Source organism: Macrobrachium nipponense, chromosome 30 (genome assembly GCF_015104395.2).
Source record: "Macrobrachium nipponense isolate FS-2020 chromosome 30, ASM1510439v2, whole genome shotgun sequence".
NCBI lineage: Eukaryota > Metazoa > Arthropoda > Malacostraca > Decapoda > Palaemonidae > Macrobrachium > Macrobrachium nipponense.
The window spans coordinates 32,131,542-32,153,309 of record NC_087218.1 but is presented as its reverse complement, the minus strand read 5'-3'; the positions used below and the strand labels follow the sequence as shown (position 1 = coordinate 32,153,309).

The 21,768-nt window shown below is 38.9% G+C and overlaps 1 protein-coding gene across 1 annotated transcript in view; it reads left to right on the top strand.

The window, feature by feature from the left end:
- LOC135202408 (histone acetyltransferase KAT8-like) overlaps positions 1-21,768 on the top strand; it is a 231,712-nt gene that overhangs the window by 190,873 nt on the left and 19,071 nt on the right. The window contains exon 6 of the mRNA XM_064231802.1: positions 1,250-1,344. Coding sequence (XP_064087872.1) covers positions 1,250-1,344 — 95 coding nt within the window. The remainder of the gene's footprint in view (positions 1-1,249; positions 1,345-21,768) is intronic.

Below are 21,768 nucleotides of genomic sequence, written 5' to 3'. Positions count from 1 at the left end.
ATTTTGAAATAAATTCAAAGTCTCTAGCATAATATTTAGATTTATGGTGAATTTTTAAAAAGACTTTCCTTCCTTCCGCACGCGGATTCTCCGCCGCAAATCTCCGAAATCCGTACGTCGCATTATCGTTATATTTGCTCTGTTTCATATTAGGCGTTTCATAGAGTTTTATATATGAAAATGTGCGCAATTTTTCATGTAGAATACAACAAAAAATAATTGAAGGTTGTAGCTTTTCTAATTTTCGAAATATTTGCATTTAAAAAAAAAAAAAAAAAAAAAAGAAAAAAAAAATTCAACATTCGGTCAACTATTACTCGTCCGAAATGGTCGAAAACTGCAATTGTAAGCTAAAACTCTTACAGTATAGTAATATTCAATCATTTATCTTCATTTTGAAGCAAATTGGAAGTCTCTAGAACAATATTTAGATTTATGGTGATGATAATATTTTCTCTGTGTTGCTTTGATCGTTTTACAATGTGTTATATACCAAAATAATCACAATTTAGTGTACAATAAAAAAAAAAATATTAACTGGTTAGCTTTAACCCTTTTGCTCAAAGCACAATTTGAATACAATTATATATGAAATTTTGTTTTCGCGCTATCATATATCGCATTATTTATATATGATAATGATATTTTTTTTCATTTCTGATGGTTGCATACTAAACTTCAGGCAATGACAAAAAAAGGAGCCAAAAGTAAACTCTTAATCTTGAAAACAAAGCGCGCTGTGATTTAAAAAAAAAAATATTTTTTCCGCTTTGGCGCTCACTCCTGAGACTGCCTCAGCATATGGGGGACGATTTTTATTATACCCCTTTGACGTAAGAGGGTTAACAAAAAAAATTGTCATTTAAAAAAAAAAAAACAGTTTTTTTGTCACTAAGTAATAACATGGAGTGGTTGAATTTATTTTCATTATGAACTCTGTAACTCCACATCAGGAGCAAAGTAAGGCAGCTTTTGTACCATATTCTGTTCCTACTTGTATATGCTGCCATTCTTTGGCATTCTCATAGTGATGCCCAAGAAATCAACTGCATAATATAATCTCCATGTCAGCAATTACCTCATGCAAATTTGTAGCTAGTTAGCACTGAAATTCTTTGATAATAGCTTCATTCCCATGTAATAGTTAGCTTATTACCATTAATCATCCTTTGTATGCTATGTAATGATAGCTTTTGTTGTAATTTTCTTGTGAAGGAAATTCACTTGTAAGTTTGTGATTTATTTTCAGGAAAAAGAGTCGCCAGATGGGAACAATGTTGCCTGTATCATGACCCTACCACCATTCCAGAGAAAGGGTTATGGAAAATTGCTAATTGCTTTCAGGTGAGAGTTTTGATATTATTTCAGTATATAATTAAGTAGCTTAAGGAGACCTTTGAAGAGAATTTGTAGGGCACAGCTCTTTAACTTATTTAAAATATGAACAGATTGTTTTTGACTCCTGTCAGTAGAGTACATACTTTAACAGTTAAGAAATCATTGCCATATTTTAAATGACTTCAGTAGAGCTATAGTAAAGCTATTGACATTATTATATGTTAATGTTGTTGGTTCTGTATTATTTATGACGGTGTTCCTTGTGTATCACAATGTTGATCTTACTGTTGGATCTTTATGGTACTTAGAAGCTCAGCTTCTTTAACACTAACTTGATATAGCTTAGTGATGTATTGAACTTATTTTCTCTTATTTTTTCTGTTTGTATCACTCATATATTGGACATCAAAAATGAAATCGGTGAAAATTTACAAACAAATTTGTAGATAGATTTATACTCTTAAATCTATAAGGATGAGTTAGGAAGCCCTGTTATTATTTTAGGCTAATATCATGAGAAAGATGAAAATTTTGGAAATCTTATAGGGGCTTTTGATATTTACACAATTGGAGCAGAGTGATGGGGACAAATTTGGAGGTTATTCATTGAAACGTGACTTTTCCATAATCAAAATCTACAATCCTTTAGTCTTAATACTATCAAAAGAACACCTTTCAATAGGAAAGTTTTCTCAACTTTGGTCCTCCAGACTTCTTCAGATTGGAAATCAGCTTGCTCAATCAGCCTTGTTTAGTTGTCTATATCCTTCTTCCTACTGGAGAGATTTAACCAGTATTTTCTCTCTCCTTTAACTGCTGTCGAACTTTATTCGTTGGCAAGTGTATCAAGATCGTCATCTTTTAGGGGTTAGCGTCATATATGGAGGAACAGGGAGGTGGGTGGCACATTAATGTTTGTTTCTGCAATCTAGCAGCTTCACTTTATCTAATTTTCTTATCTGTTCTCTTCACTCTTACTCTATTTTCAACTGTCCTTCTTTGTCTTAGGTTCCTTTGTTTTTATCAGGTCAGGTAGAAGAGCAGCAAGGCAGCAACTGCAAGTAAAAAAAGGAAAAAGAAAAATTATACATTAAATAAGATCAACTTTCACATCAGAAAAAACATGAAAACACGCAAACAACACCAACACACAACCACTAAAAACAAAGTATATACTTCGGTTTCAGAAGCACAAACCTCTTCTTCCAAATCCAACTCTAAGTCCACCACACTCCCCCTTACTAAAATAAAAGAAATCTCATTTCGTTTTTGTTTTATTTTCTCTCTTACTTCAATTTCCCTGTCTTTCCACTCATTCATACTCTGGAACTGGACCTTAACTTCAGGCCCATGGCCTCTTGTTCACAATTCTTACTGACCCCTACTCTAACTGCACTAGACTCACCCAGCCTTGGTTCATCTATTTCAACCCCATTAACACCAGACATGGCTTCTATCATCTCTTGTATACTCACTCAATTCTGCTAGGCTTCAATTCAAGTTATCCAAAACTCCTCCACTCTCCTTTTCTGCTAACTCCCTTATTCACACTCACTCCCACACTAACTTTTTCAGCACTTTAACTCAAAGGAAACTTCTACACACTGCATGTATCATCTTTCTCATGACTTGGTGTTGTTTCCAGTTTATCCAAATCTTGTGTAACCTTCACATTCCTGTTCACTCTTTTCATATCCTTCTCAAATCCCTCAAAATCAAACAACCTATCACGTGTACTTTCTTCAAACAACCTAGTAACTGTACCCTTAGTCTTTCTACTAGTACTTCTCCCTTTAGACCTTCTCTTTCGTCCTACCACCACTAGCTGTTTATCTCCCAATTTATATCTTACTCACTCCTTTTCCTTCTCCTCCCTTAACTACTTCCTAATGGGATGCTTCATTATATATTTTGGTGGTTCTCTCCATCTTCTCAACTGATTATTGTGTGCTGTTATTACCTTTACATTTCCTTCTTCACTCCTGTTTTCTAATGCATAACTCAACCCATTTGACCAAACTGTTTTCACTACATTTGGAACTTCATACTTCTCACTCATCTTACTCACTGTCAATCTTCCCTTCGCAACCACTTCATTTACCTTATCACCTACTCTGAAACTTTCAAACCTTTCATTTGCCTGTCTCCACACCACCTGGTCTTCATTCAAATCCATCAACATTCTTACTGGCTTCCTTACACTCGCAGGCAACAAGACCATACTGACTACTCTTGCAGTGTTTTCACTAGCCTTATTCTTCACCACTGCACAACTGACAAACTTCCTCTTATGATCTACCGTAATGACCACAAACTTACTCTTATGATCTACCATGACGACCACAGTTACATTTCCCCTTGCAGTTACTGGCAAAGTTGCACAATCAATTGCCACTAACTCAAATGGTTCTTTCATACTCAGATTCAAAACAGGTGGGCTAGCGGGCTAGCAAACACTTTTTGATATTTTCTCCTCTGACATTCTTCACGTGTAACTGTTACATCGGTACAAATTTTTCCCAAATATGGGGAAAGCCTTCGCTCTTTCATACACTTTGTTAACTTAAACTTCCCCATATGTCCATATTTTTGATGAAGTAACATGCACATTCCTACAGCTCTACTCATTGAGAACACTGGAACGTACATCAACTCTCCCATCCTTTCGCTTGAAAAATGCACCACTCCTTCACACACCACAAATCTCTCAGCAAACTGTACCCCTTACTTAACAACAAAGGCCATCTTCTTCCAGGTACTCCATCTCTAATACATCTCTTTAGCTCACTGTCAAACACTTCCGCTGCATCTCCTCAACATCTGTTGTTTGCAATTCATTCTCACTCTAGTTCAACTCTACTGTATCTTCCTCCTCACTCAGGCTCCTATCAATCACTACCACAAACCTGGCCATATTTACTGCCTCACTGAATTTTCCCTATTATAACCTCTTCTTTCAACAGTACTCCTTTCCCATCATCTACTACCGATCCATTCTTCCTCAAGAAATACATCCTGACAGGAAACTACAGTATTTGGTAATCTCCCAGTACCACAAAACATGCATCCACCTCAAACTCCCAACTTTACCTTCAACCTCAGATCTTCCTGCTATACCTGTCACTGACACACTCACTGCTCTCCTTTAACGTGCCAATTCACTCTCTCAACATCCCTAATAACATGAGTGTTCATCAACAATATTTGTGCTCCGGTGTCAACCAAACCACAGTACTGTCTCCACTGATATTTAATCCACAATCATTGTATTTCCCCCCTTATGTATCACTGACACTTGTCTCTTCTTCCAACCAAGCATCCTTCATTTGCTTCCATACTATCATCTTCCACTTCCAACAACTCCGTTCTTTCTTCAACGTTTTCCTCCTCATATTTCCGTTCATAGCTCTTTTTCACTACAACCCAGTTATAGTTTACCCCACTCAAACACTCACACATCATAGCTCTCAGATTCTTCCGATACTGTTCCACATTTGATGCTCCCAAACATCCAGGTCTTTTGCAAACTTCTTCAATCCTTCAATCCATACCACACACTTTCAAAAATGGAGTCACCATCCCCTTACTCTTACTTGCTACTACCAATGCTCTTGGTAGATACTCTGGTCTTATGTCTTTCATTTTCTCTTCTTTTCCTTCCCCAGGTAGTCTAGACATCATGTCTCTAATAACATTCCTTTTACCTGGGATATATTCCACCACAAAATCAAAAGTCACTCAAATCCTCTACAGTTCATGCAATTGTATCATCCACTCCCTTCATTTTCTGTAGATACACTAGAGGTTGATGGTCCGTATGTGCCACAAACCTCACACCATACAGAAACTGTCGTAAAGTTTTCACACAAAATCGCAGCACAGCCAATTCTCTCAATAGTAGAGTATTTTTGCTCTGTTGAACTAAACACCTTACTGACATATGCTATTACTCTACCCCCTTCAGTTCCATTCACTACTTGTTTTTGCATCAAACATCCATCCATCGACACTCCACTCGCATCTGTATAACTTCTAACTTACTGGCATTTGTACCATAAACAAGGTATGCCAACTCCACATCCTTCACCATCTCCTCTTTCAACTTTCTTAAATGTTTTCACCATCTTTTCATTCCTTCTTTTCATCCCACCTCACAACTGTACTCTCTTACAGCCTGTCCATTCTGACAACACTTTTGTAATCCCCCAAACAACATTCCATAAACTTCCTTCCAAACTCAATCAGTCCCAAAAGTCCAGGCAATTCTTGCATGGCCCAGGGCTGAGGGAAATTTCTCACTTTCTCCACAAAGTTTAATGCTTTTCGTACACCAGACTCACTTCTTTCCCACCGTTACCCCTACACTAAGGGGTCGGTTGCCTAATGTGCCTTTCTTTACAACATCAACATCAGGCATGGTTTATTATTTGGCAAAGGGGTTTTTACAACCACATGCCCTTGCTGTCATCAGCCACAGTTATTGGCGGTGGGCCTTGCCTTTTACTAAAAAGTAAGACTGCAAGGCAACAGTTTCCACAGTTATTGGCAGTGGGCCTAGCCTTTTACTTAATAAGTAAGAGAGCAAGGCAGCAGCTGTCCTTTTAGTCACCTTTTACGACACAGGACCTACGGTGGTAGTATTCTTACACCCCTACCACAGGGTGTACACCTGACCTACCTTATGGCCCAAAATCTCCACTTTATCCGTGAACCACTCACACTTACTCACCTTGACTTTCACCCCCCACTTCCTCCATGACCAATATTCCGTTAAGGAACACCAACACATTTTCATGGGGAAAACTGCTCACTACCACATTCATTCCTCTTTGAAATGCAGCTGGGGAATTAGCCAATCCAAAACTGTGACTGCACAACTTATACTGTGTTTTTTCGTAGTCGAGAAAGCAGCTATTAACCTACAATCTTCTGTCACTGGCATCTAATAATAACCCCTTACCAGATCCATCTTGCTAAACACCATCCCATGCATACTGTATACACAGTCGGATACCACGTATGTAGGGAATCTTTCTTTCACAGTTACTTCATTTACTCTCCAATAATCAATAAACACTTAGTCTTCCATCAGGCTTTCTTGCCGGTACAATTGGACTATTCAAAGTACTCTTACTGGGTTCAGTACTTCCTGTCCTTTCTAAGTCCTCACACTGCTCTTCAATCTCTTACGTTACTGGAGCTGGGAAATGTCAGGGTCTCTGATGAATTGACATGTTGTCAGTCAGTCGAATATGGAACTCAGGCAACTTGGTTGTCCCAAAGTCCTCATTACCTTGACTCAACACACCCTTTCTTTCTCACAACTGCTCATGCACCTGATATTTCTCTTTCTCGTTCAACAATCTCACCTTTTCCCTTAGGTTTTCTTTACTCCACTCTTCTGACTCTTCCCTATCAGCCATCACATCAATATCCCTTAATGTGTTTATCATTACTCAAATCAATCACGCTTCTTAAGCTTCCCAGTCAGTCACCCAGATGTATGCCTCTCCACCTTTTCTTTTTCACATCCCCACACACCTGCACACACACACACCTGTACACACACCTGTGGGTCCTTTACATCTATAATTCCATCAAACACATGTGCAGCCTGCCTTATCTCATAGCAGGCAGAGCTACCATCTAACATGAATATTTCACCCAAACTTTCTACGCCAACTCTAACATTGGTTCTCCACCCTACTTTCACACTCCATGCACTCCCAAATATCCTCCATCACATATACCTCCACTCCAGAAACCATCTTTAAAGTTACTTGTCCATCCTTCTCCACATACAACTTCACACTTATCTCACTTCCCATTCATATCTATCATTTCTTGTTCTGGGTATACTTTTACCCTTTTTTTTTTTTAAATCCATACCCCAGTAACATATACCTCTCATTTACTGTATCCACAACATAAAAATCTTCCTCTCCAGCCTTATTCCTGCAACCATAACTGACTCAACAAACCTGGCGGACACATATACTTCTAATCCTCCAACCCCTGTTACATATCCAGCACATTTCTCCCTCTGTGCTATATTTCCTTTTATTTTCTCATGCCTTTCTGAAAACCACATTTCCACCACAGTCAGTATTAATCAATGCTTTCAATAACAACCCCCCACAGTCTTCTAGTACATAAGCAACGACATACTTGTTCCCCAAAACAGACATTCCCACTTAAAAACCCTTCTCTCACATGCAATACATCTATCCCTTCAATACCAGAGAGCTCACTACGATAAACCCCCTTAGCACTTAGTTTCCCTGGGATTGTGGTTTGCTATGGCAGACTTCTTTCATGTAACCCTCCATTCCACATCCTTCACACTTGCTCAGAGGGTTCTTACATGTCCTGGCAAAATGCCCACTCTTTCCACAATTTCCACAACAACATCCATTTACGTATTCCTACTCTCCTTCCATGAGGACAGTCTCTCACTTGATGCCCCACCTTTCTGCAGTCGAAACACTTAAACTTTTTTGCTCGTGGGCCGTTCACCGACATTGGACTATCTATAACTTGTTTTCACATGCCCAGTCCTTCTACACCTGTAACACTCCTTACCACTATTACTCATTCCCATCTGACTTCCCCTTATATTTCCATTTGCTCTAATTACTCTTCCACACTTAAATCTCTCTTGGCTTCTGCTCCAGCTGCTTTTCCCCATTATTTCCCACATTCACTTGCACAGTTTTTCTTCCTCTTTCCACCAGGTCTCTCCTACACTCATCCAACAAGGCTCAAATCACACTTAGTTCCTCACTCACCACAGCGTCCTTATATGTCCTTCCATTGTGCAGACCCAATGTACATCTCCTTTGGTTCATCATCGCCTACTCTCAGGTCTTCTAGGATCTCTAAAACATCCTCCCAATTTAAGCTCTTCCCTGACTAACGCTTTCAATCTTTTTTCTTCTTGTTCAAAATTACCCTAATTTTCTCAGGGATGGTGGGCAAGAACTTCTGCATGAGGTGTTTGTTTTCCTCAATTCCTTCCTCTCCATACTTCCTCCTGGCCAATGCTTCTAGCCTATGGGCATATAAGGCCACTTCTTCCCCAGCCTCCATTTTTGCCTTCTCAAACCTATCGTCCTTTTTGTAGACCACGCTTCTTTTCATTCTTCTCACCTGCCCAATTACTCTTGCTTTGACAGCTCATAACTTGGGTTACCCTCACATATACTTCTGTAACACATTTTCAACCACCTATCCAGGAATTCTCCCAGCTGCTTCATTCTCACACTTTCATTCTCCCCAAACTTTTGCCTAAAATACTTCTCATACTCGTCAAAAAACTCATATGTCTCTTCCCTTCCCCATGCAAAATTTCTCAATCTGGGTAACCTCCCTCAGGACCACCGATTTAGCCACTTTCTCCTCTGCCTCACTCAACCCTTCACTACTATTACTATTACTTCCAACCTTCCTATCTTCCTCAAGTTCTGAGTCCGAACGATCCCTCAAAATCCAAGAAGTAGACTCCTCTTTCCTCACACCTTTCCCCTTTTGTGTCTTTGTCTTCTTTTCCTCTCTTTTTTTACTTTTCTCTTCCTCATTGCTTTCACTCACCTCTCTCATACCATCCTCATCCATTGTGGGTACTTTCTTTCCTTTGTCAAGGATCCTTTTCCTTGCACCTTCTACCTCATCGTTCTCACTTCCCTTCCCAACACTGGGGTTACTCTTAGCCATTTTGGCCATTTTCTTTGCTACCTCACACATTTTATCATCCACTACCTCTGTCCTTGTAAACAATCTGTTTTTCTTTGCCTGGATATCCTCTAACTTTTCCTGAATGCTGATCATTGTGTATCTTAGCCTATCCCACCTCTCATTCCAATCTTGCTCCCCTTCCCCTGACCCAACATCGTCAAAACCTGCTCCCTCTGCCTTCTCCAGTTATGTACCCCACTCATACTTTACTATCAAAGACCCCATGTTGGGCACCCAATTATTATGTAGAGCTTTTGACATTTACATATTTGGGGCAGAATGATGGAGACAGATTTAGAGATTCAATGAAACTCTACTTTTCCATAACATACTTTATTTCCTCAATACTACAGACAGGAAACCTAATTTTTCTTGTCACTATAATTCTTCAAAAACTTATATTCTTTTACCTAACTTACAGTAACTTAATATAACCCCGACCACCAAAGAACCTAAATCTAATTTCATAATAATATTACAGCAGCCTGACACCTTTAAGCAGAACTATATTTAACTTAAACTATCTTAACTTACTCTAACCACCTAAAGGACTTAAACCTAATTCATAACCCTAAATCTATGTTTCCTCCCCAACTGTCAGGAGAACCTTAACCTAATTCTTCAATCTAATTTTACAATCCTCTGATCTTAATACTATCAAAAGAACCCCTTCTGATACTAAAGTTTTCTCAACTTTGGTCTTCCAGACTTCTTCAGATTGGAAATCAGCTTGCTCACCATCAGTCTAGTTAAGTTGTTTATATCCTTCTTCCTACTGAAGAGATTAACCAGTATTTTCTTTCTCCTTTATATGCTGTTGAACTTTATTTGCAGCAAGTGTATCAAGATCGGTACCTTTTAGGGGTTAGCATCATATATGGAGGAACAGGGAGAAGGGTGGCACATTAGTGTTTGTTTCTCCAATCGGGGTGTGTGGGGGCGGAAGTGCTGGAGGTTTCTCTCGAGTTTCTTCACAGAAAAGAGGGGTTTTTCACCCTTGGTGATTATACCTCTTATAGTAAGCAATGTGTTAATAGTGTCTCCACGTAATACCCGGCGTGTAAGCCGGAGAGTGTTGTGCAACTGCAGATATACCAATATTCTTTCTGCTCCAATCAGTGCCTTAGAAATCTTTCAAATCACAGCTACTCGATGCCTATTGGTCCTGGGAAATGGGTAAAAGAATGCAGTGTATGTGTTAGTGCTTGACCCTTCCCTTACCACAAAAATGTCATCCGACCAACCTCCAACCGTTGCGCAAGTGACCCTGGCACCTACCGGTGCCTGTACCCCACACACAAGTTCCGTACTCGCGAACAATTGTCTTTACTTTATACAATACCAATCGAACCGTTCCGACGTCGAGTCCACTATACAATCTGTCAGTGATGCCTTTTCCGATGAGGAAATAACGTTGCATATACTACCATTACTATCTCCCACTACCATCCCCCCAAATCCCATTCACTATCTCATCTACCCCTTCTAACTCTTGTCCGAACATCTCTTGTAACTCTGCCACCAAATCACTTACCTCATTTACACTCCTGCCAAACTCCCGAAGAGACTCATTCATACTGCCAACTACATCCTTACCACCTGATTCCCTTCCCGGTGACACTTCACTAAACCCTGTCAGTTCAAACCCACACATGCTATATGTATCATTCCTCCCCTTAAAGTCATCTGTATTACACGCCTTATCCACTATTTTTACCCTAACACTAACCCCTCTATCATGCAGTTCCCGTTTCTCCCTTTCATTCCCTTTCCTTACCTTCTTCCGCTTTCTTCCATACTCAACCAACACTAATTGCCAATCTTCTAGACCCATTTACTCACTGATGCTCGGCTCACGTTTATACACCCTCAACCACTCTCTCATCACATTCTCCCGAACATACTGTCGCATACTAGAGGACCCACCCAACTGAATCCCCTTAACACCTAGTTTCCCGAATTCCCAACCTGACTCATCCTCTTTTGCCTACACACACTCACCACATGACCTTCCATTCCACATTCAACACACTTCGCACGCTGTTCTTTACACATCCTAGCATAATGCCTGTTCTTCCCGCAGTTGCCGCAAACCATGTTCATACGGGTACCCCGACATCCACTAGCTATGTGCTCTACCTGTCCACACCTATAACATATAATATCCCTATCTTTCTTACACTCACCAAATGCCCTGTTTGCCCACACCCGAAGCACGCTCCTAACGCCCACCGACATTCATTCTTCTTGTGTCCTGGCTTACCACATCTATAACACTGATCTCCTCGCTCACGACTAACTGACCCTACTCTTCCAACACTCGCACTCCTATCTCTTTTAGGGCTAACTACACTCACATTACTTGCCCTAATGCTCCTATCTACCACTCACTCTGCCATTCGCCTTGGCCCTTCCAAAACTGCCTCCCTATAGCTTTAAACTCTGGTACAACCTCAGCTACTTTATTCCTAACACTAAAACTTCTACTCTCTTTCATACACCTATCTAACTCGTAATTCTCTACTATTTCTAAAATGTCATTCCAGGTCAACCTTTCATTCGTCTATCGCATTTTCTCCTTACGTTTCAGTTTTATAAACTCATATACACTCTCTGGTACAGTCGCCAACAACTTTCGCACTAACTCCTTACACTCATTTATCCCTTCGTCGCCAAACTTTTTCCTGGCTAATGTTTCTAACCTACAGACATACATTGACAATGACTCACCAACATTCATTCTTGCCTCTTCAAAATCTTCCTTTCTCCTATATCTAACACTACTCTTTATCAGCTTTTCCTACACTCATCATTACCCTATACATACTCAACAAGAATCCCGTCAAAAAGCTACCTAACTCCCTTGCCCAGACTCCCTTTTTATCCCCATACTTAGCTTCACAATACCTCTCATATTCTTTAAGGGGACCATCCGCTATGGCGGATGACATGTCAACTTGAAAAAATAAGAAATCGAGTTATTATTTGTATCTATGCAGAAACATGCTGTGCATGCTTTCCAGAAGTTTCAGCCAATTATTTTTACAAATAATGAAGATATAGAGTGTTTTAAATAATGACGTCATCGTAACTGCGTTGTCTGTGTGACTGAGTTTGACAGGATCGTTTTTGCGTTTTTATTTTTGCATATGTACAGCGATTTTTTCAAATTTTTTTCGAAATTCTCATACATCTGGTAGCAATGAAAGGTAGTGAGAGGAGGCGAGCTGCTCAGAGCGGTTATTTATAGGCGAGAGTGAGACTCAGAGAATGACTCAGTTACGCCGCAGACGTCAAAGGGGTTGAACGCACTTACGCACTGGCGTTTGGTTACTAGCTGTTTACGTTGTTTTTATAACTTCTTAGTGAACTTATAGCAATGCCGAAGTTACCTAAGATCAAGAAGGCTACTCAGCAACTAAGGCTAGCAAAATTAGCGAAGGCCAGGAGTGTGCTGAAAGAAAAACACGAAAATTCATTGTTATCAGCTGCCCTTATTGTCTCATGTCTCGCCGTCAACATCATTGTCTGGTGTCACGCTGAGGGTATTAATACCACTTTTAGGGGTAGGACCAGGATCCTTGATGTAGAAATCAACAATAAAAGTACAAATAAAGTAATTATAATAATGTTGTTTTGACTTTTATAAGAAAAAAGTGTAAATTTACATAGCAAATCTTTGGGAGCTCATAACTCAAAAACAAACTTATGCGCATGTCGGTAGCCATTACTCGGTTATTTATTATCCAATTTCAGAGAGAAAGATATTATTGGAAAGAGGAATAAAAATCCCATAATTCTGTGTGAGCCGATTTTTTCTTTCCTTTTTTTTTTTTTTTTTTTTGATTTTTTTGATTGTCTAGACTTTAAAAAAAAAAATTCATAAAAAAAAAAATCAAAATTCTGTCACACAGAATTTTTCCGTATATAAAGCAGTTTTTATGGTATGATTTTCAATACAATTGATGTCATATTAGCAGAGAAATTGCTACCTATTTTTTTTTTTAAATCAATTTTTGCTAATAAAAATAAAATTTTTGCTCAAATGACTTGAAATTTTTATAAGATGAAGGTATTATATATATATCTAAAACATATATGAAAATTATGTATTTTGCATAATAAATAAAAGAAATAGACAACATAGTGGACAGTCCCCTTAAAAAAGTCCCCTATGTCCCTACTACTATATTCCTCGTATTGTGCACATCGCGGTACCTCTCTCATATACACAGCCTTTCGTACTTCCCGCTCACTCTCACTCTCACTTTTGCTACTTCCATTCTGACCCCTCTTTCCCTCTTCCAAATACAGCGAATCCACTTCCATACTCACGTCCATACTCCTGACTACGCTCTTCTTACCCTTCTTCTTTCTACCTACCTGCTTCCACTCACCGCTATCCAAATCACTCTCAGCCTTTTCCCCAATGTATTCCAGCATAGTCTCATCCTGTGTGTCACCCTTACTAACCTTCTTTCCCTTAGTCTTCTTCTTTTCCTCAGCCCCTTCTCATTCTTGTCCTCAGGTTTATCCTTATTCTGTCTCCTCCCCTTCTTACCCTTACCTATCACAACCAAATCACCTTCCGTCACTCGTACTCTCATCCACTCCTCTTTCGCTTCCTTTACCACTCCTGGCCCATCACAAGACCCAGTAGGCCTACCTCCTACAGCTTCACTCTCCCATGAATCCTTTCATCATTTCCTGCATCATCTCTTGCACTGCATTCATCCTTACCCCCAATTTCTGGGCTTAACCTGTGTCACACCGTGAAATAGTTCCTATAGCACTCATTTCTAAGGTATAAATACAGAGGTACCTTGAGATATGAAAGGCTCAACTTACGAAAAACTCGAGATACGAAAGCCAATACGAAAAATTTAACGGCTCTACATACGAAAAGTTTTCAAGATACGAAAGGTTTCTGAAAGTCCGAGATTCGCCCGGATAACAATTTTGAAACTCGCGCCGCGCACCGCCATCTTAGTACTAGTAGACTCGCCACCATCCTCCTGCTCTCCCATTGGTTCCTGATGCTAGTCGTGGCCATGAGATCCATCTCTCCTATTGGCCAGCGTCCCTCCCATCATGGTGGTGGCGTGCCTCGGCCACTCGGCACCAGCATTGTTATAGTACGCACGCGGTATTCGTTTTCGGGATCGTCAATGTGTATTTAAAAAGAAAAATTTCTCATATCTTTTCACAGAAAATGGAAAAAGAAGAGCACCTCTTGAGTGACGACATATATGATATGATTGACCAAGATCTCTCTCGTGGGATAAGTGACCAAGATCTCTCACATGGGATAAGTGATCAAGGTCTCTCTCATGGGATAACTGGAAACTTTGCAAGGTTGGTAGAATCTCCATTCCCTGCTGTACAGAGGGTGTTGACCAATCATTTACAACATGCATACCAGTATAGTCAAGGCAGTTCAGTTTATGTGGAAGGTCAGCAGCCAAACATTCAGTACCAAAATCAGTTGCAGAGAGAGCATTTGGTTGAACAGGGTTTTGATGGACACCAGGGCCAACAGAGTCATGAGGTGCAAAAAAAGAACCAAGTGATAAAAAACAGAAAGTCGAAATTCTGGAGAGAGAGAGAGAGAAAAAAAAAAAAAACCTACGTAAAGTAAAAAAAAAAATACAAAAAAAAGTTAAAATTCAAAAAAAGAAAGAAAGAAAAAAAAACCGGCAGAAATTAAAGTCGCTTTTCATAAAGTGCAATCATTTGTAAAAGAAACCCCCCGAAAAGGCTCACACAGGAACATTGTGAAAAGTAGGCAGAAGCAATCTTCCTTGGATAGTTACGTATGTATATTTTTTGAAGTGTACGTACGTACATACGTATCTGCCGTTTATCCTCCTCCTCCTCTGCCGCCACTTTTGGAGATAGCCTCACTCGAAAGGTAAGCTTCCATATTTTACATACAGTATATTTCTTGTTACTATGTACACTAATATACACTTTATTTACAGGTTATATTTTGCATTTTTTTATTAATTTAGGTATTGAATGGTCCAAATTGTTGTAGTATTTCATTGTTTATAGGTCAATTTAGCTTTATTATGAAATTTACTGGGGTGTTTTTGGAGGGCTTGGAATGGATTAGCCATTTTACATGTAACATGTGGTCCAAGATATGAAAACCTCATGATACGAAGGGCGCCTCGGAACGGATTAATTTCGTATCTCGAGGTACTACTGTATTGCTAAATATACTAGACAAAAAAGCTATATGGTTATGCCAAAGTTTCCTGGCTCGCTCACCCTTATTTAGGGTGTCGGTATGGAAACGGGGCGTGTGTAACCACTATCAGAGGTCCCCTGCCATATAGTCTCTTCCTTTCTCAATATCCCTCGTCTACAGAGGAGCCGTTCTAGGCCATCTACCGCCTGCCACTGCTACAACTAGCGTCTTGTTTACCATTCCTTTCGATAGCACTGCTAACTCCGCACGTGTTGCTTTACGCTGTGTTATTTTTGTGAATATTCCCTTACTTCATCATGTCTGAACGTCAGGAAGCTGCTGCATCTAAGTTGAGTACTGCAATTAATGTTTGATCATGTTTTAAGGTAGCGATGGGCGATATAACTTGTTTAGTTTGGTTAAATGTAGGAGCGGGAGCCAGCATGGCGCCGCTCCCAGGCAGCCATTTTGCGCATCGCTACCCGCGTTTATTTATGCTCATGTTGGCACCCAATTGGTCTCCCATACTAGTTGGATTTGCTACCCTTTGATAATTAGCAGTTCCTCAGATGTTTTTTATAGATGTTTTGCAATATTAATCCTGACGTTATTTTCATGTACGATTGTGGGGGATACTAGCCTACTGACCGAGCCGCATGCTCTCGGAAGGTAGCCTAGACCTGGTAGCCCAATGATACACCAGTTAGGTTGGTCTTCCAACCGTTAAATAATTAGATGGTGTATTATATGCTACTTAGTATATTAGTCTCTTTGATAAGAGATGTCCTTGTCTATATACAGAAGAGCCTTGGCCCTTCCGTAGCCTATTCTTGACGGTCCATGAGCCACCCTGGTCTTCCTGGCCATATCGGTTATAGATTTCGATTTGGTGAGCTAGGCTAGCTGCTCAGAGCCTTCCTGACCAACCTGTTCAGATTGTTTCGATTGGGAAGGTTAGGCCAGCCGCTCGAGAGGACTCATAGCTCTCTCTCTCTCTCTCTCTCTCTCTCTCTCTCTCTCTCTCTCTCTCTCTCCAAGTGGTCAAGAGACTCATAAAGAAAATATACATAAACCAACATATTCCGACAAAGAAAATGAATAAGGTGAATCTTGTGAATATCCTAATTGATGCATTAGGAAAAAGAATGCCAAAAGCATGCAAACTGTGTAAGGTTTGGTATAGCATAGTCAATCCACAAAACCTAATCAGAAAATGTGCTGCATGCAACATTCCGACCCATCCACAGTGTGCTGAGGTAATGCAAGATTTGAGAAAAGATACAAGAATTTTTTGTTCAACATGTCTATCATGGATAGACAATGTTATTAAATCAAGATTGAATGTACAAATAGTTGAGGATGAAGAAGAAGAGGAAGAGGAAGAAGAAGAAGAAAAAGAAGAAGAGGAAAACGGAAGAGAAGTAAACAAAAATGAAAAATGACAGAAAAAAATAAGGAAAAACAAAGAACAAGATAAAGTATGGATGCAGAGATACTCATTGATACTACATATTAGGCAATAAAGCAGCATACCTACGAAGAAATAAATTACGATATGACAACAGAAAAGCAAATCCCGAAGAGGCTCTACCCAGATCTACACAATGACGGGAAAGAGGAAAAAATAGACAAGAAAGACAAAATCTGCAACCTTTTGAAAAGAGGGAATTGCAGATTTGGAGAAAGATGTTACTACAAACATCCTAAGGTATGTCAAAACTATGAAATATATGGTAAATGTGCATACTTAGATGGCTATGGGGTGATTGCAGAGATCTGCATCCAAAAATATGTAAAAACCTAAAAGAAGGAAAAGGATGTAAGTTCAACAAAAAATGCAAATATATGCACCCTGTAGCCATGAATCATAATCAAATAAATAACCAACCAAGTAATAAAATCCAAAATAAGAAAGAAACAAATAAAGAGAGAAATCAAGAATATCAGGTAAAAGAGAAAAGCAAACCACCAATGAGATATGCAGAGGTGTCAGCAAAAAATTTCAAAGCATCAGCTCCGAAATTCTACTCAAGAGATAATAACTGTATTTATTATGCAAGAGGATATTGCAGAAACGAAAGGAGAAAATTGCAGATTCAGACACAAAATGAATAATTATGATGAAGGAAGATCAAATATTATGGAAAAGTTGGATTTTTTAATGTCAGAATTTCTGGAAATGAAAAAAAGAACAACATACCAGAACAGGAAAGAGACATGGGAAAATCCTTATTACTACCAATATTAAATGAAGGAGAAAACACGCAAACCATCATAGTGATGAATGCGCAGGGTTTAGTTACGAGTAACTCAAAAAGAAAAATAGAGTACTTAGAAGAACTAACCCAAAATGAAAAGAAAATAGATATGATGAATATAAGTGAAACCTGGTATTCCCAAGAGACTGGGAATGATGATCAAATAAAAGGGTTCCAAACTTATAGATCAGATAGAAAGAATAGGAATCAAGGGGGAACCGCAATATATGGGAAAGACAAAAAACAAGGAAAAATATATGAGAAATATAGTAACTCAGAATGTGAACTAATAGCGGTAGAATTTGAATCTGAAAAATTGATGAACATAGTAATATATAGACCTCCTAATACTAAAGAGTTTGACTTAATAATTGAAAAATTGGATGATATATGTAGAAATCACAAGGACTGGACTATTCTCCTATCTGGTGACTTCAACTTTCCTATCGTAGAATGGAAAGAACGAATAGGAGATTGTGGTTGTACTTATACATATAAAAAAGAGAGTAATAGTAGTGCAGAAGATAAGAGGCAATTTGAAAAGCTATTAGATATGCTACTAGAATACAACATTCAACAAATAAATCACCTGCCAACAAGAAAGGAAAATACTTTAGACCTAGTATTTGTGAACGAGATGAATTATGTTAAAGAAATAATAGTTTATAATGCAAGTATTTCAGACCATAATGTCATAGAATTAACAGTTCATTCCAAAGCAAGTGAAAATAGAGATAAGCAAGAAATAAAAAAGTGGGAAGGATATGGAAAATACAACTTCTACAGTAAAAATATAAAATGGTCAGAAATTAATGAAGAATTAAACAAAGATTGGGATAACATTTTCGTAAGTGATGACATAAGGGTAAATACGGAGATATTATATAAAAATATTGGAGAAAATAGTGGATAAATATATACCGAAGAAGAAAAGTAAACATCATTCATGCATACCAAGAGACAGAAGGATCTTGTTCCAGAAAATCAGAAAGTGGAAAAAAGGTCTTGCAAAAGAAAAAAATGCATGGAAAGTTATAGTACTAATAAGTAAGATAGAAAATGCAGAACAAAAGATTATACAATCAAAAGAAAATGAAAAACGGGACTTGGAAGAAAAAACCCTATTAAATATCAAGCAAAACCCCAAACTATTATACTCATATGCGAAGAAGATGAATAAAAGAAGAATAGAAATAGGCCCTCTGAGAATTGAAGGGAGATTAACGAATGAAAAAAAGGAAATTTGCAACATACTGGCAGAACGATATAAGAGAGAATTCACCCCTAGAATAGATAATGAAGATAATGATATAGAAGTAAGGGACGAAAATAGTGAATATTTAGCTGACATAGAAATTAATGAAGCTGATATTGTGCAGGCAATTAATGAAATTAAAATGGAGCTGCTGCAGGGCCGGATGGAGTCCCTGCTATTTTGTTAAAGAAAGTAGTTCATTCTATCGCAAAGCCACTTGCAATATTATTAAGACAAAGTGTAGATACAGGCAAGATTTATGATGAGCACAAATTAGCATATATCACCCCTACTTTCAAAAGTGGATCAAGACTAGAGGCAAGTAATTATAGGCCTGTGAGTCTAACATCACATATTATGAAAGTGTATGAAAGGGTAATGAAGAAAAATATTATGAAACATTTAATAAAAAATAATTTGTTTAATATAGGACAACACGGTTTCGTACCCGGAAAAAGTACACAAACCCAACTGTTAGTTCACCGTGAGAACATATTCAAAAATATGAAAAGCGGAAATGAAACAGATGTGGTTTATCTAGACTTTGCAAAAGCTTTTGACAAAGTAGACCATAATATATTAGCAAAGAAAATTAGAAAACACAATATCGTAGATAAAGTAGGAAGATGGTTAAAAGAATTTTTACACAACAGAAAACAGATAGTTATTGCAAACGATGAGAAATCGGATGAAACCAAGGTAATATCCGGTGTGCCACAAGGTACGGTGCTAGCTGCAATATTGTTTGTTATTATGATTGAAGACATAGACAGTAATGTTAAGGATTCGGTAGTGAGTAGTTTCGCTGATGACACAAGAATAAGTAGAGAAATTACTTGTGATGAAGATAGGAACGCTCTACAAAGAGACCTTAACAAAGTATATGATTGGGCAGAGGTAAATAGGATGGTATTTAACTCTGATAAATTTGAATCAATAAATTATGGAGACAGAGAAGGAAAGCTATATGCATATAGGGGACCTAATAATGAGACAATCACAAATAAGGAAGCAGTTAAAGACCTTGGTGTGATGATGAATAGGAACATGTTATGCAATGATCAAATAGCCATTCTGTTGGCAAAATGTAAAGCAAAAATGGGAATGTTGTTACGGCACTTCAAAACAAGAAAAGCTGAACACATGATTATGCTTTATAAAACATATGTTCGTAGTCCACTTGAATATTGCAATATGATATGGTACCCATGTAAGTGTTTACATAATAAAAATATGGAATGTTAGTCCATATATATAAAAGTCTAAAACTAAAGAGGTCAACCAGATTGCTTGCAGGAATGTGATCAGACTAGAGACGCTAAAGATGACGTATACAATAAGTATGTAGGCTAAGATAACATGCCGTCACCTGTAGTCATTCAATTGTTTATAAACATTAGTCCAAGCTCCCTGCTTGAGACAACTACCCCGACCTATTATTCAAACGGCCTACGTGATCTGTAGCGTGTCTCATTCGATTGTGTGTTCGTATGTAACTATGTCATCTGATAGTATGTTCATATGTTCGAACTACTGTCTGTTCCTTCATAACTTGTAACAGAGATGGTAGACAGGCAGAACAGAGTTAGCGATCGTCATTAGAAGACCTGTACCTCTTTACCTAAGCTTTATCATGTAGAGGAATAGGATTAGCCATCATCATTGGCAGAAGCGATCAAGCTATCGTTATTAGAAGACTTGTACAATCATACCTGATCTTCACCATGTAAAACTTCAGAAGAATATATAATTTTTATACTTAGTGTTTTCTACAAGACCTCACCGAACCATGAGTTTAACACATCGTCGTAAAGATAATACCGACTTCGTAAGTGATCTACAAAACCCCAGACACTCCATTGAAGATGGAAGTGCAATACCAACCGACTTAGCGTATAGATTATCGCTAGTCTAACATTACCTCATAGGGCGCCTTATCATACAAGGCACAAGCCCTAATACCCACACTATCAAAAGGATATTGCACAATTAGAGAGTGTACAAAGGTCCTTTACAGCTAGAATAGAAGAAGTTAAGGACCTAGACTACTGGGAAAGACTACAATCCTTAAAATTATATAGTCTAGAAAGGAGAAGAGAACGCTACATGATAATTCAGGCATGGAAACAGATAGAAGGAATAACAGAAAATATCATGGAACTAAAAATATCAGAAAGAGCAAGCAGAGGTAGATTAATAGTGCCCAAAACTATACCAGGAAAAATAAGGAAAGCACACAGGACATTAATCCACTACGCACCAGCATCGATAATGCAGCGTCTATTCAATGCGTTGCCAGCTCATCTGAGGAATATATCAGGAGTGAGCGTAGATGTGTTTAAGAATAAGCTCGACAAATATCTAAACTGCATCCCAGACCATCCAAGATTGGAAGATGCAAAATATACCGGAAGATGTACTAGCAACTCTCTGGTAGACATTAGAGGCGCCTCACACTGAGGGACCTGGGGCAACCCGAACGAACTGTAAGGTCTGTAAGGTAAGGTCTCTCTCTCTCTCTCTCTCCAATTTTCCCTTCCACGTGTCCCCCGCGTCAGGACTGTATATATATATATATAGACATATATATGCAATTTATTAATATCCGATTGATACGGATATTGGGTTATGTTGCGCGTTTTGCATGTGTTAGTAGACCTATAGACCTACTACTCCTGTTCAGTTGGGCATTGACCTACCGCATGGTGGTACACCTGGCTGGTAAGGTCTCCAGCCGATCGCCTGTGGGCCACCCCTCTAGTCGACCTCCCTCCCCCTGCACCCACCTCGGTGGGGGAACGCGGCTCGCCTCACGCTACTCTAGTAGCCGACCTGAGCCTCTCGCTTAAGGGGGGTTAGGGAGTACAGTCGGGGGGGGGGGGGGCAGTGCACCATGCTCAGTATGAGTGGTACAGGGGTGCCCGCTCGGGCAAGCCTTGGTTGGCCGCCTGGCTCGTCGGAACGGTGCGCTCTCCGGGCTACTACAGCCA